Source organism: Hermetia illucens, chromosome 1 (assembly GCF_905115235.1).
Source record: "Hermetia illucens chromosome 1, iHerIll2.2.curated.20191125, whole genome shotgun sequence".
NCBI classification, from domain to species: Eukaryota; Metazoa; Arthropoda; class Insecta; order Diptera; family Stratiomyidae; genus Hermetia; species Hermetia illucens.
Genome location: NC_051849.1, coordinates 14,635,934 through 14,662,890, shown reverse-complemented (window position 1 = coordinate 14,662,890; position 26,957 = coordinate 14,635,934). Strand labels below are relative to the sequence as shown.

The following is a 26,957-nucleotide window of genomic DNA, read 5'->3' as shown; positions in this document are numbered from 1 at the left end:
TCGTATGAGTGAGACCGTTTCTTCATTCTTCTCACCAAATCGCCACCATTTAATGCGCGGCGGACCAGTGCGTTCCTCACGTCGTTTTATCGGTGGCTTAATTCGCAGGACAGCAATCAACGGCCGATGCTGAGGTGCGATGGTCTCATAGGGAACGACTTTGCAATCAGTGACAGTGGTAAAATGTTGACGTCTTATGAGAATATAGTCGATTTGCGTTTTATTGTTCCCACTATAAAATGTGGGAAGGTGAGATAATCGTTTGATGAACCATGTATTCATAAGTACAAGGTCATGGGTGTCCGCAAAATCGATTATACGCTCGCCACCTTCATTGCGCGCTCCGAACCCCTTTCCCCCATGGCACCTGTTACCGTCTGCCTTTTCACCCACATGACCATTAAGGTCGCCGGCAATGATTATGTAATCGTCAGCGGGCACGTGACAAGTCTTTTCATCGAGAAGTTGCCAGAAGGCATCTGGTCGACCTGTCTGTGGTGCATACGCGGTGAAGAAGTGAATAGTGCGATCAGCTGATATAATGGTGAGCTTCATCAGCCGATCATCAAATCGTTCGACTTCTTTAATGGCATCACGGAAACCCTCTGAGATGGCAATGCCAACACCATATTGAGTGTGTGGGTTACCAAAATAGAGAAGTTTGTAGCCATTTTTACCGCGTTCGCGTTCAATGTCGCAGCTTTTGGAACCAGACCATCGGGTTTCTTGCAGAGCGCAGATGTCAATGCACCTTCTCCGAAGGGCTCTTGCGAGTTCCTCGGTCTTTCCAGTTAGAGTACCAACATTTAGCGTGCAGACACGTATTTGTTTTGTTCGTTGTGTGCGGACTAACTTGCTTACGTCCTGACGCCGTCCATGCGTCAAGAACCCTTGCCCATTTCTCGACAGGACCGGGGCCCGTCCTGCCTGCCTGAGGTGGACGCCCTAGCATTTCTCCGAGGCCTGTGACTTAATCCGATCATCACTTAGAGAATTTAAATCCTACTTTTCTATATTTATGTTTTGGACACCCTTAGTGTTGTAGTAGCCTTCTACAGGCTTCCCCACAACGACAAGGTGGTATCCGAGGATGAGTGTAGAGGAAAATACTTATTTTCGCTAAAAACGTTAAGGGCAGTAACCAAACACTATCCATCTTAACAGGGGTGAAAATTCCGCCGGCCCAAACAGTCGTGTATCTTAACCCCAAACTAGTTTGGAAGTCACCAGTTAATAATGTCCAAGAAGTTCGTCTTGCTGCTTGCGGCAAATCATCTGGAACAACGTCTGTGAATAGTGCTACTCGGACTGAATCGTAAAAGTATGTGATGACTACGGGATCTAGGGTTCGCTCCACACACTCCCTCACAAAGGCCACATACTACTCCTCCAGATCGAGATTGAATACCAAGTACCGTTTAAGACGTTCAAACTACGTTAAAACTGTTTGCCAGGATTCGCTCATACTAAAGATTCCTACTATCTTTCTGGGTGAAGATGTGAGTACTGCGTTGAACTCGGTAGTTTCCCCACTATACTTGATACAACCAATTCATTGAAGTGGTTAACGAGAAGTTTCATGATTAGCAGAGCGTGAGTTGAAGCGTGTGCAGCATCAGTTACAGCCCATAACGGGTTGGGTCACTCCTCCTTTATGGTCCCAATATTGAGGAATCATGCGTTATATACCACTTAGTAACCCCCACTGTATAGGCCAATAACAATTGAACGTTAATTAACTGATTTTCTCTAGCAACTTATTCTAGACTAAACTTCCAAGATTGCTCTGCGGACCTCGTGACTGTCACCCCGCTACCAACAAGTAGACGAGCCCGTCAGGCGGGTGAGTTTCACTTCGTTGTGAATTATAATGTTCTGGTGCGGAACTCAGACGAATCCTCGGTAATCAACTCGCGCCTCCACACTACCCCACCCCAAGCTGACACGGGGTTTCAGCGACAAACTTTAGGTGCGTAGGTTGAATGTCACACACCATACACCCTTTAGCTCCGAAACTTTAGACCCAGAGACAAAAGGCTTTAACCTGGACACGGAGACGTTCTTGGACCTGCCATCGATGCCAAGTTTAAAAAAGTGCTACCCTCTGTTGAACACCGCATATGGACCCTCATATGTTGGTTGCAAGAATTTCCGGGAAGCATCCCTAGGGGTGTTAGCCCTCATCGAAGAATGACGGGATGGCGAGATTGATTTTAATCTTGTCACGGTGTCCCAGAGCAAAGGCAAAAACCCAGTGGTGGAAAGGGCTGAACTGTTATCAAACACCGGATCACGGGCAAGTCTCAGTGCCTGAAATGCGTGACAAAGCGTCTGCAGTTACATTATCTTTGCCGGACACGTGCTGAATATCCGAAGTAAACTGGTTTAGAAAACTCAGGTAGCGGAGTAGGCGAGGGAACGCTTCTGGGGGACTTCTACATAAAAGCGAAGATAAGTGACCTATGATCCTTGAACACTGTGAACGGCCTGCCTTCTAGTGAGTATCGGAAGTATTTTATTGCCATGTTGGCGGCTAATAGGTCACGATCATAGGTGCAGTAGTTCTATTGAGCTGCATTCAACTTCTTGGGAGAAGAAGCTCAACGGCTGCCAGATTTGGTTCACCTTTTGATGAAGTGCAGCACCTACTGGGATGTCTGAGGCATTGACGAATACGGCTAGGAGTGCATCTGTTTGAGGAAATGACACGAGTATAGCGTCCGCCAGCTGTCGTTTGGCTGCCTCAAGAACCTGGCCTGTAGACCACGTAACCACGCGTGAGTCTTTAGTCTTGCGTTCAGACAAATTGAGTAGCGCTTGATGCTGAGCGATTTTAAGCAAATAACGACAACGGAAGTTTATCATGCACAAAAACCTTCGCAGAATTTATTGAAAGTCTATGATATCCTGAAAGTTGTCTGCACCCGATTGGTTTCCTTCAAGGGAAATCATGTGGCCTAAAGGCTTCACCTGTTATTGATGTAATTTGCACTGTTCAACGTTGTTGTGTACAAGACCGGCCTCAAGGAGACGTTGAAAATTGCATTCTAGATGTTTTAATGCTCAGATTCAGAAGAAGAGACGAACAAAACATCATCCAAGTACACGAGAATAAAGTTAAGGTTTCGCGGGACAGGGTGAATGAACCTGTAGATGCATGGTATGGGATAGCGGTCTGGAATAGTTTGAGCATTCAGACGTCAGTTTGACTTTGGGACCATGTGTAGTAGAGAAGACCAGCAGCTATTTGATGGTCAGCAAATATCCTGCTTTAAAAGTGTGTCGAATTCTTTCTGAGCAACTGCGAGCTTCTGGGGTAGCAATTGACGCACCTTTGAGAAGATATAAGATCCAGTAGTGCGGATGTGATGCTGTATATCATGCTTAGCTGGCTACGAAAGACTACTTTTGATAGTTATGTTGCGGTATTTTTGAAGGAGCGCGCGAATACGAGGGTAGGCTACTTCTTCAAAAATGATAGAAAGACTCACAGTTCAGCAGGTGGCAAGCTTTCCTGAAAACCTCAGCGAGGTTACGGGGTCTATAAGAGACCTATTCTGCAGATCCACTAGCAATCCATAGTGCGCCTAATATCGGACTGCTGATATCCGCTACAACAAAGTGCCATGAGAAGGTTTGTGTATGTTCCAAACTTACATCTGCTTGCCTGTAGCCGTAAGCGTATATGGTTAAAGAAGTTGCCACCGCTAGTTTGAGTTGATGTGGAATCAGTTTGTGATCCCGCGACACCGGGAGAACTGAATCGTCTGCGCCTGTGTCGATCAGGTAATGGCGCTTACTCAAGGAATCGAATATTGCTAAGTGGTGAGGAGCTGCATTCTGGGTGGCCGAGTTTAGTTTTTTGAAGCCGTGAACGTGCACGGGCTGACACATTTCTTTGCGAAAACACGGTAATACCAGCAAATTGCAGGACTCGCTGAGGACCTCGACGCACGACTTTCGATTGGTGGACCGCGAACGGGTTCGGGACCTACCTTTCGAATGCAAAGTTCTTACTGTTGCCGCTAGTTTGGAGTCGGTAGCCGGGAGGGTTGCCACCGTCTGCTGAAGCTCAGCAATTTGGCCCGTTGCTTCCCGCGACACTTGGCCTGGTTGCTTTCCGAAAGTCGATGAAATCAACCCTACCTTATCCCCGCCCAACTGCTTCATCTCATGCAACAGTTATCTCGGGGAGCGGTCGTCTAAAGGAGCTCCGTCAGCAAGTGATTCAGCTCTGCTGACTCATTTACCGACAGTCCCTTGATGAGGGGTGCCTTTTAATTTCCAGTAAGAACACTTCTCCAGGATGTCGGCGACGAGTCCAATCGACTCCTCGTCCAGGCCCACGGTTAAATTTTGAGACCTCCAATTGCCGGAACCAGACCACCAGGTTACATCGTCAAAACGGGTCTGCCCTAAAATCAGCTTAACCGAAAGGGGTTGATATCTATTGTTCGACATGGGTATGATTCGAATTAAGGATAAGAACCACCAAGTTCAGGTCTTAACGTCTCCGGAGGATTTTTTTTTGTATATTCGAGCCCGTATCTATTTGGTGACAGTGGATACCAACAGGACTGTACATGACGAGTTGTAGCTCAGAAGTGGCACATACCGTGCGGCATAAAATTCGTATACAGATGCCACCTTGTTTTTTTTTCATTTTTAGATTCTTTTGGGTTTGATTGTTTTCTGAGAGGGGACTAATCCTCGGGGGAATATTCGAGATGTGGAGGCTCTCGTAGGAGTCTAGTTTTTCAACGTCGTTCACTTCCTTCAAAATATTGGCGTTGTCCAACTACAAATGGTGTCCCTTCTCTATTATATGTCTGGCAACCGCGTACTTTATGTGTGGGTTATTATTATTTTTGGCGGATTTGGCCTCCTTTATGTGCTCTAACAGCCTGGTATGGACTTGGCGTTTTGTTTGCCCTACAAAAATCTTGTCGCAGTCTGGGCAGGAAATCTTATAAATGTAGCTTTTGTCAGTACTCTCTTGTTTTGTCCTTGACTGGTAACTATCGTCTGCTGTCGAGGTGACCCGAAATCCAGTTGTTGTCTTGAGGTCTGGAGTAGTTTCTTTTTGATCCGGTTTTCGATAAGGTTTCTGTTGTATCCGTTTTTCTTGGCTGTTTCCAGGATGTAGTTCATTTCTTTATTTCTTCTCTCCTCGTTGAGCGATGTTGTGAGCATCTTGTCAATCATAAAGTTGTATACCACCATCGTATAGTGGAAATTGTGGTTTGAGATGTTTGTGATGGTTCTTCTTTGTGTCTGAGTCGGTTTACTGTAAATGTCGATTCCAAAATCCCCTCTTTTTCGGATTATTTTTAAGTCCAGGAACAGTATCTCCCCTTCCTTTATGATCTCCATGGTGAACTCGATGTTCCTGTGTGTCCGGTTGAGTCTCTCGAGGATTGTTCCTGCTTCTTCCCTTTTGATGATTGCTAATATGCCTTCCACGTATCTGATCCAGAATGTCGAGAGTGCCCCAGCTTCCTCTAGTTCATTCTTCAGGTTCTCAATAAACACCTCGCATAGCAGCGGTGAGAGGGGGTTGTCAGTTTCTTACACACAGTTTAGCCTTCTTCCCCCATTCGAACAAGTATAGGGCTTCCTTCATCGGTACCCTTAGGAAGAGCACTTTTACGTCGAAGGATATTAGTATTTCACCACTTTGTATCCCCCCGGCCTCGTTGAGTTTGGCAATGACTTCCTTGCTGTTTCTCACTGCCCATTTTTTTACTTTAAGGCCTAACCTTTTGAATTCTTCCAAGGGCCACTTATTTCTCTGATGTCGTTGCCTTCTTCATGAATTTGAGGGAGGCATCTAATTCTAGGCAGAGATGCGTTTGGGGTTCTCTGCTTTCTTAATAAGGGGTTTGCATTCAGCCAGAGCCTTTCCCATTCTTTTAACGGGCTCTGGCAGAGAGTCCTTCCTGATGGCATGAAACTTACCTTGCTCTTTTGTCCATGATGACACCTGCGTTTCTTCCAAATTTGAGGAGGAGTAAAGTATAGCATATGTGTAATATAAACCTTTTGGACATGACCCCCCATTTCAATCAACTGAAACTATTTTTCGTAAAAATTCCGTCCTTGATGAACTTCTATCTCTTATCCTGAATCTACGAATACATAAACAGATCATTATTAAAGGTCTCAGCTGATATAAATTCATTAAGCTGATTAGATATGATAGATATTCACCCCTGTCCCCAATGTCCTATCTATCACGCGCTATGCAAACCAAATCAAACCCTCGCCTCCCCACAACAAAGCAGCAATTATTCCCTGAGCTCCAGATACCTCCGCCAATTTCAATAAGTTCACTCCCCAATTCCGCAACATTCATTACAGTAACGTACAAGTACGCGTAGATTATATTTATTTTCCCTTTCTTTTTGTGAAATTGTTATCATGATAATGAACGAGAGCCCCCGAGCACAGGTCGCTGTGGCGCTCACTATTGTTGCTTGTGGCGTAAACACACCACCCCCTGTCCCCACATTCCGACCATGGATAATCTCAGAACTCATTTAGTTCAAGGCCAAATATCCACTTAGCGATGTCCCCGTAGTGCCACCACTCAAATTACCCTTGATGTGCTTTCTCATTATCGCACGCAGTATGGAGCTCAATTAGCAGACGTTTTGGTGAACCATGACAAATATTACTGGGAATTTGGTAACCCACACTGGATGATTATCTACTTGCCACCCGCCAGGTGATGTAGCTGGAGAGTCACACGCAACTTGGCACTCAGGTAACGCCAGGATATCACAACGATGCGACCGGGGGACAAAGGAGACATTTTGATGAATGGAGCTTGTTAGATGCGAGATATTGTTGTGTTTTTAGCCCAAGGTTGTAAGAGTCATGCAGGAAATTGAAGTTTCCCTGGAGCAAAGTATCTACTAAGAATGACATGTCCAGGGAAGCGATTTATGTTCTTTAACCAGAGAATAGACGTCAAACATGAATGCCAGGATACCATGCCGACTTAGATGAGTAAGTTACACTGCCTCGTTTGCGGTCCCGCTCCAGGCCAAAAAATAAATTCCTCTTAGTCACAGACTTTCATTGGATTCTGTTTCTAAGAAATACTCGTTTTATCCTTCGTTTCCTTCCATTCGAGGAATTACCTTCTTTTACTAGATTATGTCATCACGCTCTGTCACTGCCTTATATCTAAGATATTTAAAGAAAGGAGCATAACGACCGTTCTCAAAGTTACCATGTCGGTATCTAACTTCCCACACATAGCTCCGCCGCTTGTCTTGACTTAATCCTAATCGACAAAACTAATTCCAAGTCCTTCTTTGAATCCTTTCAAGTTTGATTATAATCGCGAGCAAATTGTCATGTTCATCACGTACCCTACCGCATTGAACCTCGGAGCCTTTTTACTACCATCGTCAAAGGAACCATCTGGAATACCAACATTACAAACAATTGATTGTTTCAGATGTGGGGTATTTTTATGAAGACCAAATAAAAGGGAACATAATGTGTCCTTTTTACCGGGGAGGAAAATTATTGATTCCTGTTACTTGGGAGAACATACATCGAACACTTTCACAAACATTTCAAAGATACAATCAAGTAAAGTCAACGCCAGCAAATACCGTGAACAGTGTAGTTAAGGATTTTTGCATCTGATTAGCCGTATAGAATATATTTGCATAGCATTTCTCGATATCAAGGTGTATGAGTCCGGTTAGGCTCACCAATGCACTCTTGTTTTAGCAGCTTTTGTGATTTCGATCTCGAACTACAAAATGCCTTTTCGAAAGGACTTGTAGATCATGGTGATGATTTTTGTTGCTTGGCAGGAACAACAAATGGATCCACGCCACATTTAAAATAAACTTTATTCAACTTGGGAAATTACAAAAAAAAATTGGGATACCGGGAGCTGGACGCTTCGGGTATAAAGGTTTTGTTGTCGATATCCCTCGACTGCAGTGTCTCAGTGGTGGATTGCTTGGCCACCGTTGCATCGAATCCTACAAATGGCCTGGAGAAAAAGGCATTTAAAAGAAGTACATTAGTACCGACACCCCTGTTCCAAAAAATTCTACACAAACTGGCCATTCATTAGCTCCTTGCGGGGTGACTACACCTAGTCGGGAGATGTCGCAGGACCTAAAACTTGGTCCATTTAGAAGAAGCCCGGTGATCCGTCGATCTACCGATCCTCCCAAAGAGAGGTTTGCTTGAAAAAGAAAGTAGAGAGTATGCGAAAGATTCTTTCAGAACCTCGCAGGACCAGAAAAGGCAAAACGACCTCTCACCGGCAAAGGAGAAGGCAAACAAAAAACCAAAATCGTGGAAACAACGGCGCGGCTTCAATCGATGCCAAGGGAGGTAAAGTCCACAGTAAGGAAGAAGGAAGAATGAAGAAAGGTTGATGGAAATCAAAGTGCGACACATGAAAAAAAGATTACGGCCCGAAATGATTATCATCCCGAAAAAAAGGTGATGTGAAATATGCGGATATCCTCAACAAGGTCAAATCCGATCCGGCGCTAACAGACCTTTGAGAAAGCTCCTTAAAAGGAGATTCGATGTTATTATTATTCTGTTAAGGGAAAGTCGCACCGCGTGCCCCTTTTATTGGTTATAGTGTACCTGTTGATCATAGTATCTCAAGCAGGCCTGTAACCGTTAGGAACTTTAGTATGTTCCCCACTTCCAGAAGTTTCAGCATTGCATATGGTATTAAGTGTTCTCCCAGATGTATCGACCACAAACCATCCTATGCAAAAACGAGTCGCCTGTGTGGAGTTGCCAAATCTCCCATCAGGCGCGTCCCTTCGTGCGGATAAGGGAATGCTCGGCGAATGTGTCATGGCCATGCACATGCACGCATCCGGAGATGTGCGTGTATGGGCATGTTTATGCGCAGGCCGTGTAGGTGGGAAGTAAACGCCCACCCGTGGATAAAAATTGACTATGGGAAGGATACCCAGAAATAAAACCAAACATGGAGAAGCAGAAGAAGAATGAAGTTACGGTGCAGGGCTTCGGAAACCCAGTGCCGGCAGTTTTTGGGAGTGAGCAAGCGGGTTCCCGGCCGTCGATATCCAACGACCACAGTGCCTCAGTAGTGGGAACCTTGGCTACTGTGGCATCTAATGTTACAAGCGTACGGGAGGAACTTGAACTGGCTCCAGTGATCGATCCGTTCAGAAGGAGCTCGATTTTTCGCAGATCCCCTCCCACACGGGCACAAGTCCCCACGATCGCTACCCCCAGTGAGAAGCGTATAGCGGGAGTCTTCGATGAGGAAGAATCACTGACGCCGATTGACCCGAGCGATGTTTTGGGCAATGATCAGTCTGGAGCTGCCTTTACTGCCCTCGGTAAAAAGATCATTGAGCTGTGAGAGTTTATAAAGGAGCGCAGGAACATTCACCAAAGTATAAGGGCCATGATAAGAGGCATCCGTTTGATGTACGGCAAGGCCCAGGATGAACGAGTAGGGAAGTCGCCGATTGGAAAAGTGAACCAGGCAACTCAAGTAACGCCGGTTCAAAACACAAAAGGGGAGAAACCGGGGAAGAGGCTGCGCGAGAAACTGAATGACTCAACAGGCCAGCAAACCCCGAAAAGAAAAAAGGACTCAACTCCCAAAAAGGCGGAGTTCATGAAAAGTATGTCTGAAGCTACCAGCGAAAATACTGCAGTGGCTACCTCGAGAAAAGGGATCGAACCTTCAAAGGCGGATGCGGAAGCTTGGAGGAAGGTAGAACCGCGGAAAATAAATTATCGGAGCAAGATTAGACCGGAGGTGATTTTCATTTCCAAACGCGGCGAAGGGTCATACGCCGACATTCTCAGGAAAGTGAAGGCAGACCCCGAACTCACCAATTTGGGAGACAACGTCAGCCGTATTAGACGATCGCAGAAGGGAGATCTTATGTTGGAACTTAAGAAATCCAAGGATGTAACCGCGGACAAATTCTTAAGCCAAATCGGGAAGACTCTAGGGCAGGAAACCGACATAAGAGCTAGCAGGCCGGAGATCACTATAATCTGCAAAGATATAGATGAAATCACGACGAAGGAGGAGGTTCGCGAAGCGTTGGAGAAACAGTTCGATCTTGCCGGACTACAAGAGTCAGTGGTGAAAACGCTAAGGAAAGCCTATGGGGGAACACAAACTGCCATCATCAGCCTACCAGTGGAGAACGCACTCAAACTGTTAGCAGCAGAGAGAGTGAAAATAGGCTGGGTTATGTGTCGCCTTAGGGAACAGGTGGCGTTAAAACGGTGCTTTAGATGCTTTGGCTTTGGTCACATTGCGAAGTCATGCACGAACCCAAATGACAGGTCAAAGCAATGCAGGAGATGCGGAGTGGAAGGCCACATCAGCAAACACTGCGGAGCTGACCCAAATTGTCTACTGTGCAAAGGAAAGGAGAGTGTGGACCATCGGCACATTGCAGGCAGCAGCAGGTGCCCGGAATACAGGAGAGCCCTTAGCACAAATCGCAGATGAGGTTGATACAAATCAACCTCAACCACTGCGAGGCGGCGCAGGATCTACTCGCGCAAACCATCCGCGAGAAAAACATCGATGTGGCCATACTAAGTGAACCATACCGAAACCGCGGGAGTAGCGTTTGGGTCAAAGACTAAACGGGCCAAGCAGCGCTGTGGACTTGTGAAGAACAAGCCTTCCAGGAAATAATGGAGCACCCGGAGGAGGGCTTCATCAGAGCGAAGGTGAAGGGCATCCACATCTACAGCTGCTATGCTCCACCCAGCGCTACACTCGTCGAGTATGAGCGGATGCTTGCTGCTCTTGTTTTGGATGCAAGAGGACGTTGGCCGATCATAATAGGAGGCGATTTCAATGCGTGGGCTCTTGAATGGGGCAGCCAGAAAACTAATGTCAGCGGACGTGTTCTCCTCGAAGCATTCACGGAGCTGGATGTGGTACTGGCGAATGTTGGGTCTTCGTACACTTTCCGGGGAAGGGGCCTGGGGTCTATAGTGGACCTGACATACGTGAGTGCCACTTTAGCTAGTAGAATCGCTTGGCATGTCAGTGAGGACTATACTCACAGCGACCACCAGGCAATCTGCATAGAGATCAAGGGCGGATCGAGCTCGAAAAAGAGTTTTCGCAAAATGCCGGGTGGTATGCTTGGCTGGACAGTGAAAGCGTTCGAGGGGGACACGTTTTCCGCGGTGCTCAAATCCGACATATCCCTGAATGGTACGGCTGGAGAGAAAGCCACCCAGATCACTCGATGGGTGACGGAAGCATGCGATGCTACTATGCCCAGAAGGCGATTGCTCCCCAGTAGGCAACCCAACTACTGGTGGAACAACGAAATCGCAAGTTTGCGGGCCGCATGTTTTCGGGCAAGGAGGCTTTGCCAGAGGCTCAGGGGAAAACCCGGTGGCAACGGTCGAGAGGAGGCACACAAGCAATTGCGAGGCCGCCTAAAAGAAGCCATTCAGAGGAGCAAAAAGAACTGCTTCAAACAGCTGTGCGACCATGCCGACATAAACCCTTGGGGCGAGGCTTACAGAGTGGTGATGAAAAGGCTGCGGAAATCACTCCAGGTGACCTGTCCGCGCCTCCTGAAACAGATTGTTACCACTCTGTTCCCTCACCACGAAAATAGGGGAAGACAAATTTTTGTCCAGCCAAATGTCGGCATAATACCGCCTGTAACTGTGGAGGAGCTGCGGGAAATATGTGGTAGGTTCGGTGACAACAAGGCCCCAGGTTTAGATGGCATCCCCAACCGAGCTTTGAAACTGGCGGTGAAGACTAGGCCCGACCTTTTCGCCACCTTCGAGGCGTGCCTAAAAGAAGGAATATTCCCTGCCCAGTGGAAAAAGCAAAAGTTGGTGTTGCTTCCGAAGCCTGGCAAGCAATCTGGAAACCCAGGGTCGTATCGTCCTATCTGCCTGTTGGATACAATGGGGAAGATGATGGAGAGAGTCATCTACAACAGACTCCTGCCCATCGTCGAAGCCAGCAATGGTTTGTCGGAACGCCAGTTTGGTTTCCGACGCGCCCACTCTACGGTCGACGCAATTGGCATGGTGGTAAACCTGGCAAAAGGTGCAATGATTTCTGGCGGCTGCTATGCCGTGGTGGCGTTGGATGTCAAAAACGCATTCAATTCGGCCAACTGGAATAGAATTAAACGGGCGTTGGCTGACATAGGTGTCCCCAGATACTTAGCGAATTTGGTGCAAAACTACCTCTCAGAGAGGACTCTCTGGTACGGGACGGATGAGGGACCCAAAGAGTACATTATCACAGCCGGGGTACCACAGGGATCGGTACTTGGTGCCCTGTTGTGGAATATCATGTATAATGGGGTGCTTGCTCTTCCCATCCCAGAGGAGACTACGATTGTCGGCTTTGTTGATGACCTAGCTGTAGTTGTTGCAGCAAAACACCCAGAAGATGTGGAGGTTTACGCAACAGAAACAGTGAGAGCGGTAAAGTCCTGGCTAGAAAAGGCCGGGCTGACCTTGGCGGACGCGAAAACGGAAGCCGTCTTAATAACGAAACGCAGGAAAAATAACACTGTAAAAGTGGAGGTCGGTGGACATACGGTCGTATTAAAGCCGGCTATCAAATACCTGGGGGTAATAATTGACATCAAATTGAGTTTTAGGGAGCACCTAGAGTATGCATGCCAAAAGGCAGCCAGTGCCACCACGGCACTTACAAAAATGTTGCCAAATATTGGTGGGCCGAAACATTGCCGGAGGTTGGTGCTAGCTGGAGTGGTGCGTTCCATCCTGCTCTACTCGTCGCCTGTGTGGGCAGAGGCGCTTGCAAACTTTTAGAGACGGAAGCAGGTGAGCTCGGTTTACCGGCGGATGGCTTTGAGGGTTTGCAGTGCTTTTAGAACCACATCAGATGAGGCAGTATTGGTGGTGGCAGGCATGATCCCGGTTGACATTCTGGCCAAAGAAATGAGTGTCCTGTACAATGCAAGACATATGGAGGGGCATGCACAGCGTAGAAATGCGGCAAGGTCAGAGTCGCTTGATCTCTGGCAACGCAGATGGGACGACATTAGATAGGACAACATTAGGGTGTGGCTTGAGCGAAAACATGTTGATACCAACTACCACATTACCCAGTTCCTCACGGGACACAGTGGTTGCTACAGGCAGTATCTGCACTGTTTTGGGTTGGATGATTCTCCGAACTGTCCCAGATGCGATGACATACCGGAGGATCCAGAGCATGGGATGTTTCACTGCCCACGATTTGCGATGGAGAGAAGGAGCTTAAACCAGGTGCTGGGCAGGAGCGGGACCCCGGAGAGCTTGGTTACTGAGATGCTGGAGTCCGAGGAGAAGTGGCTTGCGGTTGGCTCCGCAATCATCCAAATGCAGGAGGAGTTGCTGAAAGAATAAAGAAGGAGGAAAGCTGCAAATAGGAGAAGGATGAGTGCCTAAGAGCAAACCTACCCCGCGAAGTAATACCTCAATGGTGGTCCCGCGGGGCTGGGGCTGGAGAGACCGGGGGTGGTTTTTAGTGGGTGTGAATCCCACACGCGCCCGCTGTTGTTCCGCCGTTTGGGCGGCGGAGCTGCGGCGGACGTGTCTTTCTAAGATTTTCCACCTCCGTGTACGCACAAAAAAAAAAAGATGTATCGACCTACTTTGCACAAGTGCCGGAAACTGTCCCAGCACGTGCATAGAGGTTTCGTCCTCCTCCTCACAGAGCCTGCAGGCAATGTCGGTAGATATCCCTAGCTTCCCTAGGTGATAGTTCAGCCGACAATGACCAGTGAGAATTCGCACGATGATTCGGAGGTTCTTTTTGGTGAAGTTTAAGCAATCCTTTGTACGCATGGGTTCGTATCCCCCAATAAGCACCCTGGACTGCTCCATCCCTGGTAGGCCCGCCCAATATAGTTCCCTCAACCGTTTCTCTTCGTTTCTTAGATTCATAGCCATGAAACCGTTTCCGATTCCTCAGAAGGGTTCTGGCCCGTGTAAAGGCATCCCTGCTCCCTTCTTGGCTAGTTCATCCTCTGCCTCGTTGCCTTCTAACCCAGCATGGCCTGGAACCCAAAGTATCCAGACCTTGTTGGACGAGCCGAGTGTATTCAGTCTCTCAAGGCATTCCCATACCAGTTTAGAGTTCACCTGGTTGGACCTAAATGCTTTGATCGCTGCTTGGCTATCGGTGAGAATAGCTATGTTCTGCCCCCTGTAATTCCTTTGCAGATTAAAGGAGGCACTTTTGTCTATGGCGCATATTTCCGCCTGGAGTATGCTAGTGTACCTGCCCATTGGCTTAAAGTACATTTTCCTTGGACCAATAACACCGACACCCGCTCACTCTGCTGTGAGGGATCCATCAGTGTACCAAGTAATCAGTTGCTGGTTTAAGCCGTATGTTGCAGCCACGCTCTCCCAGTTTGCCTTGTTACTCCAACGTGTTTCAAACTTCTTATCGAAGTGAAACCCCGTTGTCATGTTGTCCCTCGGTATCAGTAATTCGGGATACCGCCTAGAAAGGATATCAATCTTCCTTCGATTTAGGCAGCTCCCCGCCTCACTCACACTACCGGCCATCCTGAATATTGATCCCCTTGCCTGCATCTGTATGTGCAGATGGAGAGGGGTCAATCCCAGAAGGACCTCCAGGGATGCCGTTGGGCATGTCCTCATTGCCCCACTGATATACACGCAAGCCAGCCTTTGGAGTTTATGTAATTCCCTGGCTTGTGTGCTGAGTTGGGTTCTTTCTGCCCAGATTACCGCTCCATAGGTAATCATTGGCCTTACTATTGCAGTATATATCCAAAGTAGTATCTTCGGGCTGCAACCCCATTTTTTTCCTGCTATGGATCTGCAAGTCATCAGAGCCCTCGTGGCTTTCCGACAAGTGTTTCCGACATGTGTCTTCCAGAGTAATTTTTGGTCTGGCGTGATTCCCAAATATTTGACCTCTGTTTCTCGTTTCACCTCCATATCATGTAATATTATGGCTTTCAGGTCATCCAGCTTACGCCTCCTAGTGAATGGTACTATGGTGGTTTTGGTTGGGTTGATTCGATGTTAAAGCTGAAGAAGTCTCCGAGCAAAATGGCTGAAAATTTCCGCAGGAAGGTGAGGGTTCAATTTGACCACATAGCGGTGAAATGCAGCGACTGTGACTGGTCAGAAAGATGAAGAAAATGTGGGGGAGAAAGTCATATATTCAGGGAGTGCAAGGCTACACCTGAATGTATGCTTTGCAAGATGAAAAATGGTTTCAACTGTCAGTACGTTGCAGGCAGCGGCAGATGCTCATTGTTTGTTTGTGTTTGATAAAAATCAGGCTCAAACCAGACCATCTATCAGATGGGAATCGAAGCTGTCAAAATCAGCATGCCTTATCACAGCAATAAGAGTGATGTCTGGGCGGTAGATATAACTGACAAGGCGGTAATATGCACGGTTGGAAATCAAGCCATTCAAAAAATGATGGAGTTTCCAAAAATTGGATTCGTCGGGGCAAAAATAGTTGCCATCTACATATTTAGTTGCTGTGTTCCACGTGCGCGACGATAGCACAATTCAAAGGAATGCTAGGTACTCTGATCTCGGATGGAAGAAGTCAAAACTCCAAGATCATCGTGGGTGGTTTCAACGCGTGGGCTTTGGATTGGGGCAGTCGAACACAGGGGCCGTATCCTGCTAGAGGCTTTCGAGGAGCTTGACTTGGTTCGTACAGATCCGGAAAAAGGGTTCACCTCTCGAGGGAGAGGGTCGGGTCAATAGTCGATCTAACATATGTGAGTACCACATTGACGGGGAGAATGGCCTGGTTTGTTCGTGTACATTATATTAATAGCGACCGCTAGGCAATTTTCCTCCATTATCGAATATGGAAGACGCGGCGATGTACGTTCTCGTGAAGCTGGAAACCAGGGCTGGTCCATAACAAAATTTTAAGAGGATGCAATCATAGAGATGCTATGCATGCGACTTTGTTATGCCAAGGCGGTAAGTATATGTGAACCTTCGAGGTAGGCTTAAGCAGGCTATACAAACCAGCAAGCGAGAATGCTTCAAGGAGCTTTGTGCAGAGGCAGACCAAAGCCCCTGGGGAACAGCATACAAAAAGATGAAAGGGTGAACACCACCTGCCTGCATCTTCTCCTCGATATCGTGATGAGGCTTTCCCACCCCGCCGCCGGATACAGAGAAGCGCAAAAAACATAACCAAGCATAGGACGTCTACACCATACCTGCGGTAACTGAGCACGATTTGGTGATAACAAAGCTCCCGGTTTGAATGCTGTTCCCAATAGAACTCTTAAATTCACTGTTAGGACAAGTCTTGATTTATTTATTAGCGTATTTGAAACATGCATGGTAAAGAGAGTTTTCTCCGCTCGGCGGTAAAAGTAAAAACTGGCTTTCCTCCCGAAGCCCCGTAAGCAGTCGGGACATCCATCCCCATACCACCCGATGTGCCTTATCGACACAGTAAGAAACACAATAGATTTCTCGCTATCATTGAATATAAGGGTGGACTATCCGAGCGACAATTTGGATTTCGACAAGCTCACTCAATAATCAACGCCATGCTGTTTTGAAGCTGGCTCGAGATGCGATCTCGTCTAATAAATACTGTTCCGTGGTGAAGTTGTACATCAAAAATGCGTTCAGTTCAGCCAGCTGGGAGTGGATGAAAATCTCACTGGCTAAAACGAGTGTCCCTAGTTATTTGACTAAGCTCCTCGGAAGTTACCTTTTGGAGAGGACACTTTCGTACGGGATCCAGGCAGTATACCATCACAGCAGGAATACCAAAAGGCTCAGTGTTGGGTCCTCTCCTGTGGAAAGTGATTTATAATGGGATCCTTGTCCTTCCCGTGTCAAAGGAGGTCGCGATAATCTGTTTCGCAGATGATCTACCCGTCGTTGTCGTCCCGAAACAGCCTGAAGACGTGGAAGTAGACGCTAACGAAATCATTAACGCCATAAAAGCGTAGCTGAAGATGGTTCAGCTTGACCTCGCGGAACAAAACACGAAGGCGGTCTTGGTTACCAACCGTAGGAAGAGGATGCGGTTAGTATTCGTGTTAGTGGCGACATCATGACTTCGACACGGCACCGTGTGAGAGTAATCGGAAGGTGGCAGCAGCTTCAGGACATTCTCTGGCGAAGCAAGAGAGGGTTTCAAGGAGAATGAATCTACCTGAAAAGGATACAAAATACAGAAATACGGCAAAGCGGAAGTCGCTGGAAAAGTGACAGCGGAGGGGTCGCTGAACCCACACTTTGATTCCTCATATTGACAGGTGGATTAAGCGACGACATGGCGAGATTAGCAATCATCTCACCCAATTCTTGTTAGGGCATGGTGGTTACAGGAAATATCTGATTCTCCTTTTTGTTCTGAATGTGGTTGCACACCTAAGAACCCGGAGCATGTTATGTACCATTATCCACGATTTTGCTAAGAGAGGAGGAACCTGGAAGACTCGCTGTAAATCAGCATAAGCCCGCAGAACATCGTCGGAGAAATACTGCAGTCGGAGGGAAACTGATACACGATGAACTCCGCAATCAAAAGTATAAAGGTGGATCTTGGAAGCGCGCAAGGAGGACGCGAAGAACGGATGGTTTGGTCGCTTAAAGCGCAGTCCACCCCGCGAAGTAATTCTTTGCGGTGGTTCCGCGGAGAAGGAGAGATTGGGGGTGGTTTTAGTGGGTGAAAATCCCACACAAAACCTTAAAAAAGGTTACCAGAAGCGGTGTCCGAAAAAAACGCATTTTCGGAAATTTAAAACAAGCATGGGAGTGGAGGTGTTTGGAAGAATTCTGAAGCGTAAACAGACTAGAAGAATATTAAATTTTTCATTCCCTTAAATTTGTAGTGAAAGCGGCGAGTATTGTTTAATGTGATATACCGAGATCACTTATTGTTGACTTGTAATGGAAGTACATACTTTCGGTGCCCAAAACGATGATCCAAGTTGACAACGCTCAACCAGGAGGTTAACGCAAAAACAGGGTAAATCGCTGAAGGTTGAATTCACCAATGAGGTCCGAGGGTCGCAATCGAAGAGGGAAGCTCCATTATAAAGAGAGAGCGCATTTCCTTTATTGGTTCAAATTGTGTGCCTGAGGCAACTCATCAGACGCTGTGTCACCCCCGCCTTAGGAGCAACGTGACCAAAGTGGACGAAAATTCCCTTAATAAGTTCAGGCTTATGGCGGAGAAGGAGAACCTAATTTTTGTTTGGGGATTGAGTGGGCTGAAGCAAACCAATGCAGGAGCAATTAAAACCCACTCTTTATGCTCTGCGGACCCCTGTGTTTGGGGCTAGTACCCAAGGCCCCCCAGGGCCAGATAAAAACAGCAGGATTACTCTCAAGACCATTCGACATCAAAAACGGTCTACGACAAGAGGATGCCCTATCATGAGTTCCCTTTAACCTAGACTTGGAGAAAGTGATGTCAAGTAGCTGGGAGAGGTAGGATCCTCTTTAAGCCCACCCAACTACTGGCCTATACTGACGATATTGACATGATGGGAAAAACGACCCGAGACATACAAACTGCCTTCATTCAAATCGAGCAGGCGGCGCGAGATCTGATGAAAGCAAGACAAAATATATGGTGACACACCAAAAACCAGTCAACCAATAAAATCAAATCACACTGGTCAAATGCGAAGAATAAACATAGGAGACTACAACTTTAAGGCCATTAATAATTTCTCCTATCTAGGGTTGAAAAACATAACCGATAACAGCTATGACGATGAAATCCGCTCACGGTTGTTGGCTGCCAACAAAGCCTATTTCGTTTCGCTCGAAGCGTCTCACCATAGGGTCAAAGCTCTTACTTTACATGACAATGATCTTACCAGTCCTCATGTATTCCTCGGAGACTTGGGTTCTTAGCAAGATAAATTGCGAACTCTTGGCCGCGTTCGAGAGAAGTATCCTCCGAGGAATTTTTAGCCCCTACATGAGGATGGACGATTCCGTAGCCTACATAACGATGAAATGTATAAGCGATACCACGACCGTCTGGTTGTGAATAAAATCCAACTCAACAGGCTACGGTGGGCAGGTCTCTTAATCCGCATAGATGAGGATGATCCAGCCCGGAAAGTCTGTAAAAGTAATATCTATGGTAAAAAAAGACGAGACAAACGCTGCCTAAGATGGAGCGATGGCGCAGGTCATGACGCCAAACAGCTTTCAGGGATATCGAATTGGTGGACCTTGACGTAAAACCGGGTATCTGGAGTTCCTCATTAAGGCAGGCCTACATCTGATACCGGTTGTTGCGCCGTTGATGATGGCGATATTCCACACCACGGGCTCTAATAATGTGACTTGGGGAACACTTTCCCTTACAAAATATTCTTTCGACCCGTGACCTATCTCGTACTAAAGAAGTTTCTCCGAGAGTTCACTTTCGATTATTCAAGCTAAGTAACCAGGGATCCCCAGTTTAGCCAAGATGCCCTTAATCCAATACACATCAATGACCATTGCTATTGTATCGACCGTCGGTCAGGCTCGCTAAAACCCTTCTTCTATCGCAACGAACGGAAACAGCCTTTTGTACATAACCCCTCTAAACCTCTTGCCCATAATCTAAAAGACAGATAGGTTGATATGATGAGGGTACAACAGTTGGGTTTTGGGGCCAGGCCTATCCTAGCTTATGACTATTATTTTTCTGGCATGCTCTACACAGGACGGCCATTTCGCAGAAACTAATAACTATGATCATAGCCGCATTTGATGGTACCAAATGTTACGTAGTGCACCGAGGCAAAATTTCAGGGAAACCTGAAATCCAAAGCGGAGTCCGCCAGGGTGACGTGGGGGAATTCAACGGCTACGGTGATGACACCAGTTTGTTCTCTCACCAGATCATGGATCTTGGTCAAATGGCAACCATTTACATAGATAGATGAACTTTTACCTTCGTAATGAACCTCCACTAGTAAGCGATTACACTCAGGTGACTGTTAATTTGTAGGATATGATTGATTCTTGCAGCCTGCTAACCCTTTCGAATTTTCTAAATAGGAGACATGCAAAGGTGATACTTATCCAGACATTGATTACCTCTGTACATTCACCGTTGATAGCCTCCTCCACTACGACCTTTTTTGTGAGGAAATCAAGATTTCTCATCTCCAGATAGCAGATGGCTGGGCCTTCTCTCCCAGTTGCCACTTAATAACTTCGCAGAACGAACTCTCCCAGACGCCCCTTAATCAGTTCGCATAAGGAACTCTTGCCAATTGTCTTAAGACTTAACTCTTCTATCACTCCCCTTCGTTGTCCGTAAGGCAGACATGCTTCATTGTCGTCGAACTTGATCTTATAGCCAACCTCGCTGAGGACTTCTGCAAATGTCTTGCCTTCCGTCAGTTTACTGAACAGAGCTAATTGTCTAATTCTCCTTTGTTCCCTAGTCTTCCTTTTTAGTGCTTAACCATTCGTAGCAGCCTTCACTTGAGACAGACGATTTTACAGAGGGCCGATACGTCGCTTCCTCCTTTTGTCCTTTTTTGTCTTCTTTTTTTAAACCCAGAAGACTACTTAATCTCTTCAAACGGGTCATCCTCTTTCCGCTTGTTCCCCAGTTCACTCTGCAATGTACTATTTACGGTACATTTGGCGCTGGCGGTGTTCTTAGCGGAAAATGCCGTTTTTCCTGCTTTTTGCGTGCCTTCTGTTGCTGACCATGACCACTCTTAGAGAGAAATGGAATGCAGGAGCCCCTCCAATTCCATTATTTCGGTTTTCACGCCTTTGCTGACGTTTTTCTGAGGATAGGTTCCAAACTAGGTGTGCTTAACAATTGCCGCACATTTCCTGATAAGCCTTCCCTCTTCCGCTCTAGCAGGGAAAGTTGACTGCACTGAGGTCATATCTAAGCCCACCGGTCTAGTTTCAGCGATTTGCTTTGGTCTTTTTTTCCGCGATAGAAGCGCTGTTGGGTCCTTGAACTGCCGTCACCGTACCAGCAATCGCAACACTTTGCAGGATTACCTCTTTACTTTGCTGTACGGATCGCAGTGTCTCATCGACTGTTTCAACCCTTGTTGTCTCTTTCGCTGGCCTCTGCAATGAACGAGGCATTTTCGTACCAAATCAAAACGCAGCTTACTCTTCCTTCGTTCCTACTATCATGATTATGGGCAGAAACCGATGTACTCTCGGGAACCAAACCCATACTCCAGTTAGGCCATCTACACTTAGCTGATCACAGAGCTCACAGACGAATCAACCTCGGGGTGACACGGTCTACTACGAATCAATGCGAACTACTCGACCAGGACCTCAAAGTGGCTGACTTATGAAACCCGCTACAAATACCACCTTGGCAGGTGACATCGGCAGAAAAGAGATCTGTCGACGGTCCGAGGACTCCAAGTGTGCCCCAAAGTGTACCCCTCACTCACGTCTCATTCTTCACCGAGAAACTTTCTCAAAGCTACTACCTAGAAAGCAGGTATAGTGGCGACTAGAGGGTCAGAACCACTTCTGCGGAAGCCTCGGAGAAGCTACAATTCGTATCGTACTTGGAATGTTATTAATAACGGTTCCTTCCATCTTCCCATGTAGCGCTTTAATCGTGGTAAATATCTATAAAAGCTTCGATACGGTGATTATTAATGGCTTTCCCGAATATCAATTTTTCGGAATTGCTTCCACGATTACACTTATTATGAAATCTGGTTCCTCAATTTTTCTAGGTAGGAATAAAGTACCCAAAATCCAGATCTTTGATAACTACCACCATATTTCACACTTTTTGCGTGTTCATCGCAGCATAAATCTTGAAAATATTCCCAATAGCCACAACAGAAAGAGGCAATTTATCCTTTGCGCTATTCTGATGCCATTAGCTTGCCCAGTCGTCTGAAAAGGATAATAGGAAGAATCAGTGGTAAGCTTCACCCCATTAACTCTCGTTATTGATTCTTTAGATACAGATACGTGTATTACAGTTGAGGAGATTTGAATCAACTGCTGCTTCCACTCCTACCAAAATAGGCTACCGAGAAACAAAAACCCGAACTTTTCGAACCCCATCCTTTCGGTCTTTCTGCAGAATCACAGTTTTAGACTTTCGGAACATTCTCGCCCGATTAATATGTTAGATCCAAACTAAAGTGTCGTAAATCCTAATGACTGAACTTTTCCCATTGCAGGTACAAACGGTATCGATTAGCTATCTTCGGTGTCTAATTGAGCACGTTCGCTGCTACATTCTGGACCGAGATATCGAACTCATCTACTACACGATAAGGAAGTCAAGTGATGTCCTCACACGCGATCCCATGCAATTAGGAGCCCAGGTAGGTGTAATCCATCCCCATTGGCAAGCGTTCTATCAGCTCCACATAGCAGACACGTAGGAATGGAAAAAGTTTGAAAACTTGTGGAATCTAAGGACACGTGTCACACGAGTTTGAAATGAAGATGGGGGATGAAATGTGACGACTAACGCAATTCTAATTCTAATTCCATTAGTTGATTTCATGGTTGCGTCCTATCAACGAGCACGATGAGAACGACAACTCCTTGCTGAGCATCACTGTCCGTTCTGCAACTGCCTGGTGTGACGGTTACACTGTGCCTCTCCTCGTTCCCATGACAGGATGGCTTCCGGTGCCTCTTCCCTCGCAGATACGAACAATGACCGTCTCGGGAACGGGTCCAATCCGGGATATTGCTCTGGCTCCGTCAAAGCAGCATCTTGTTATCGCAACGAAGGTGGGGGATGCGCAGCTCTGGCACATCATGTCCAATAGCCTTGTTCATACGTTTAAAGGTAAGTGAGAGCAACCCATGGGGGGATGGATGGGGGAAAGTGTTGTCGGTGGTTTTGCAGGTCGATGATTCATGAATTATTCATCCTGCATGTCTAGCTACAGAGGGGCTAGGTTCCATAGTAGTGCAGACTCGTAAATGGATTTGTAACCGACAATGGCTTTATAGAAAAGACGGAAAACTTAACTTTGTTTCACTTGTTCGCCTGGAATTCAAAAAAGGATATAATCCTACCAGTGAAGGACTCACCACTAAAATTAAAAATGATTGCAATTGTCCATAACCAACTGGACGTATCCATTCATCACCAGCAACACTGACCCAAATGAAAATATGACGACTGAATTGCCACCCCCTAACCTGATAAATTATCTCCCGCAGGACACACAGCCCCCGTGACAAGTATGGTGGTCCCGCCGGGCTCGAATATGCTGGTCACCGGGTCAGAGGACGCGTCCATCATCGTTTGGAACGTGAACAATCGCTCGTTGAAAGCGCACATCAGGTAAGCCTTGTTGGGTATTGAAAAAAGGTGGTGTCGCCTAATGGACGAAATGCTAATGATATCAACGTGAGCTCCAGGAAAAAAGCCGGGTTTCCCTGGGAAAACTTTATTGGATTATCTTCGCTCTATTTTTCCTTCATGGCATTTACTTGTTTTTTTACAGAGAACACATCGCGCCCGTACTTTGCGTAACTTGTGCCATGAATAATACATTGGCGATTAGCGGTGGAGAAGATTCGCGGATTATTATCATGGATCTGAATATGGGCAAAGTGGTGAGTAGAACAATAAATAAATGGATATTGATTGAGTCCAATGTGTTAAGTGAAATTGAGCGTATGCACTTAATTCTTGCGAACTGCGCCTGGTAAACGCAATTATCAGAGAACATTTTTTGAAACTACGTCATTGGTACCGAGAATGTAAATTGAATTTTACCTAGTATTTGAGTAGATACTTCATGAAAACATGGAACTCATCAACATCTGAGGATCTTTTAGAGATACCCGCTAGCTGACAAAGATCTGTAGACAAAAAAACTTGACTGACGGTTTCATCGAAGGTAGAGGCAACTAATCAAACGCTGCTTTGGGAGCAGCGTGACCGAAGTGATTTTTTTGTTGAAGATGCTGTGAGTCCTGAGTCCGCACCCACATAATGATGGATTGGACCTCTTTTTTTTTGGGAGTAGGGTAGGTGAATGCGTTGACGCACAGAATGTTGGACTCCCGCAACAGCACGCTGGCGGACTACCAACTAAACACCTCCCTGTCATCAGAGAACTAACATGGAACCGTTTGACACATTACTTCGGGCTAGCCCTCCCGCTCTCCCGGCTTTGGGAGCCTTCAAGTCAGGGAATTCCTTTCACCAACGGGAGGGGAGGGGAGAAAGGGAGTTGTTGTTAGTTCAGGGAACCCCTTACCATCCGATCCCTCTGCCGGTTGAGTTCAATCTTCTTCGTAATAAGAAGAGCCCGAACATAATGCGCAATACGACTCCAGCTGCCAGCGCTCTTCAGCATCTCTCTGACAATGTTGTCTGGAGAAAGCTCCCCTGTGTCTGCATAAAGCTGCTGGCGGAGGCCGTCCCACCTCTCACAAGAGAAAAAGGTGTGTTCAGCGTCATCCGCCACTCCATTGCAAAACACACAATCAAGAGATCGCGTCTTCCCAATCCTGTGCAGGTAAGACTGAAAACCTCCATGCCGACTTAGAAGTTGGGTAAGGAAGTAATCAATCTAACCGTGCGTTCTATTCAACCATGGGTCTAATTTGTCGATGAGCCGCGCAGTCCACTTGCCCCTTGGCTCATTTTACCAAGAAAGTTGCTACTCGCTAAGGGTGCGTTGACGTTCTTCACGGGCAACCACTTCTCTTAAGTTTTCGCTCTTACGGCGATAGATAGCTTTGCGCTCCTTGGCAAGGAGGGCAACGGGGATCACTCCCGCAATCACCATCACAGCCGGTTCGGAGACGATGCGATAAGCAGACGCCACTGGCAAAGCTCCCCGCCTCTGCACTTGAGCGAGGCGTTTACGATGCACCTCCTTGTCAAGGGCATCAGCCCATACCTCCACACCATAGAGAAGGACGGACTGCGTTGCTCCCATGAGGAGATGTCTCCTAGTTGATATAGGGCCGCCGACATTCGCCATTAGCCGACTCAAGGCCGCGACTCCAACAGCCCTGTCCGCGGCTGCTTTGATTTGCTCGAAGAAGCTCATCTTCGAGTCGAGCATTAAACCAAGGTATTTAACCGCTGGTTTTGACTCTATAGTCAACTCGCCGATCGATATGGGACGCAGGGTCGGGATTCTCCTTCTGGTCAGGATGACTACTTCGGTTTTTTCCAGGGCAAGGCAAAAATGGTGAGCAGTAACTCATCCGCTTACTCGTCGCATCAATATGCCAAGTCTGCTTTGCGCCTATTCAACAGTGCGTCCGGCAACAAGTGCCGTAATGTCGTCTGCATAACCGACCAGGCGCGACTCTTCGGGTATATCGAGTCTCAGCAGACTATCGTAGGAAGCGTTCCAGAGGTCCGGCCCTAGGATGGATCCCTGCGCTACTCCCGACGTGATTTCCATCCTCCTCTGGCCCTCTAGCGTCTCATAGAACAGGGAGCGGTCTTTCAGATAATCCCTCAATATCCGCAAGAGTTAGCTTGGCACGTGAAAGGAGTTCTCTAGTGTGCCCAGCATATCTGTCCATCTTACGAAATTGAAGGCATTTCTGACATCAAGCGTTATGAGGAGCACTATTCCTCGAGATCGGCGGCTGTGTGCCCCGGTTCGATTAAACGCATCTACGACCTCCATAACAGCATCCACTGTAGATTTCCCTGTTCTAAACCCGAACTGCCTTGCGGATAAGTCCCCGGCAGCACGGATCGCTTCAGCGAGTCGACCCCTGATGAGCTTCTCGAGCACTTTTTCGGCCATGTCAAGCATATACAGCGGTCGGTATGCAGACGGGAGCTCCGGGTCTCCTTTACTGATCAACGCGAGTCTGGCCACTTTCCAGCGACAAGGAAAAATGCCCTCCTTCAAGCACGCGTTGAACGCTTCGAGCAACAACTCTGGCCGTTGCCGGAACACAAGTTTGTAAACTTCCGCCGGGATGCCATCAGAACCTGGCGCCTTCCTGTTTTTCATAGTGAGAACCGCTTCTTCGCGCTCTCTCATTGTGAAAAGGGGGCAATCCACGACGCTTTCCGCGCTATTTACATCAACCCGTACAAGGTGTCTGGAGAACAATGCCCGCACTATGCGGTCCATCTGGTCGGTGCTCAATATGCAGGGCTTCCGCAGAGCCCCCTTTTTCCGAGTGACAAGCTTATAGCCGAGTCCCCACGGGTCATCATTCACCTCATTAACAAGATTTTGCCAGCCGCGAGCTTTGCTTTTATTTATAGCGCTGCGGAGTCTCCTTTTTGCTGATCTATATTGTGCCTTAATGGCACATGCCTCCTCGATGGCGTGCAAACGTTGTGCCAAACTGCGGAGCTTATGACGCTCCTTCCGTAGGTCGGCAATTTCTGCCGTCCACCAGTACATAGAAGGCTTGTCGCGCCTGGGGCCTCTCCGGGGCATGGAAGCCCCACACGCCGTCGTTATCAGATTCATCACTGAATTTACGACGGTGTCAGCTGCGACGCTACTACCCCCCGGAGTGCCCCCCTGTTGCAAGAGCTTCGACGAACTTTCCGATGTTCACCATCGCGACGTTCCACACACAAAGGGAACGTCGTTTTGGCGCTCGCCGGCAAGTAGCGTCAAACACTTCGAACGCAATGTACTGATGATCATTTGCCGGAAGTCTTCTAGGACTCGCCACCCGTCCACCGATGATGCCAGAGATTCCGACGCAAAAGTGATGTCAGGAATGCTTCCTTCACAACCTGGGCGCCGAAACGTTGGCGTGGATCCGGTGTTTAAAACTACGAGCCCGGTTCTCGCCGCCATTTCCAGAATCCGTTTCCCTCCGGAGTCTGACTGAGGCATGCCCCATTCAAAAGCCCTGGCATTAAAATCACCGCCAACCAGGATTCGTCCCTCCGTGCTCGAAACGACGTCCTCCAGAGCATCAAGCCGGCGCCGAAAGTCCGGAATCGACTCATTCGGCGTCAGGTA

At 47.3% G+C, this 26,957-nt stretch overlaps 1 protein-coding gene across 4 annotated transcripts in view; it reads left to right on the top strand.

Moving 5' to 3' along the window:
* LOC119661584 (NACHT domain- and WD repeat-containing protein 1) overlaps positions 1 to 26,957 on the top strand; it is a 275,579-nt gene that overhangs the window by 171,917 nt on the left and 76,705 nt on the right. For all 4 annotated transcript variants that reach the window (XM_038070985.1, XM_038070984.1, XM_038070986.1 and 1 more), the window contains exons 12-15: positions 22,197 to 22,343; positions 22,519 to 22,819; positions 23,200 to 23,323; positions 23,487 to 23,598. In XM_038070985.1, the coding sequence (XP_037926913.1) occupies positions 22,197 to 22,343; positions 22,519 to 22,819; positions 23,200 to 23,323; positions 23,487 to 23,598 (684 nt within the window). The remainder of the gene's footprint in view (positions 1 to 22,196; positions 22,344 to 22,518; positions 22,820 to 23,199; positions 23,324 to 23,486; positions 23,599 to 26,957) is intronic.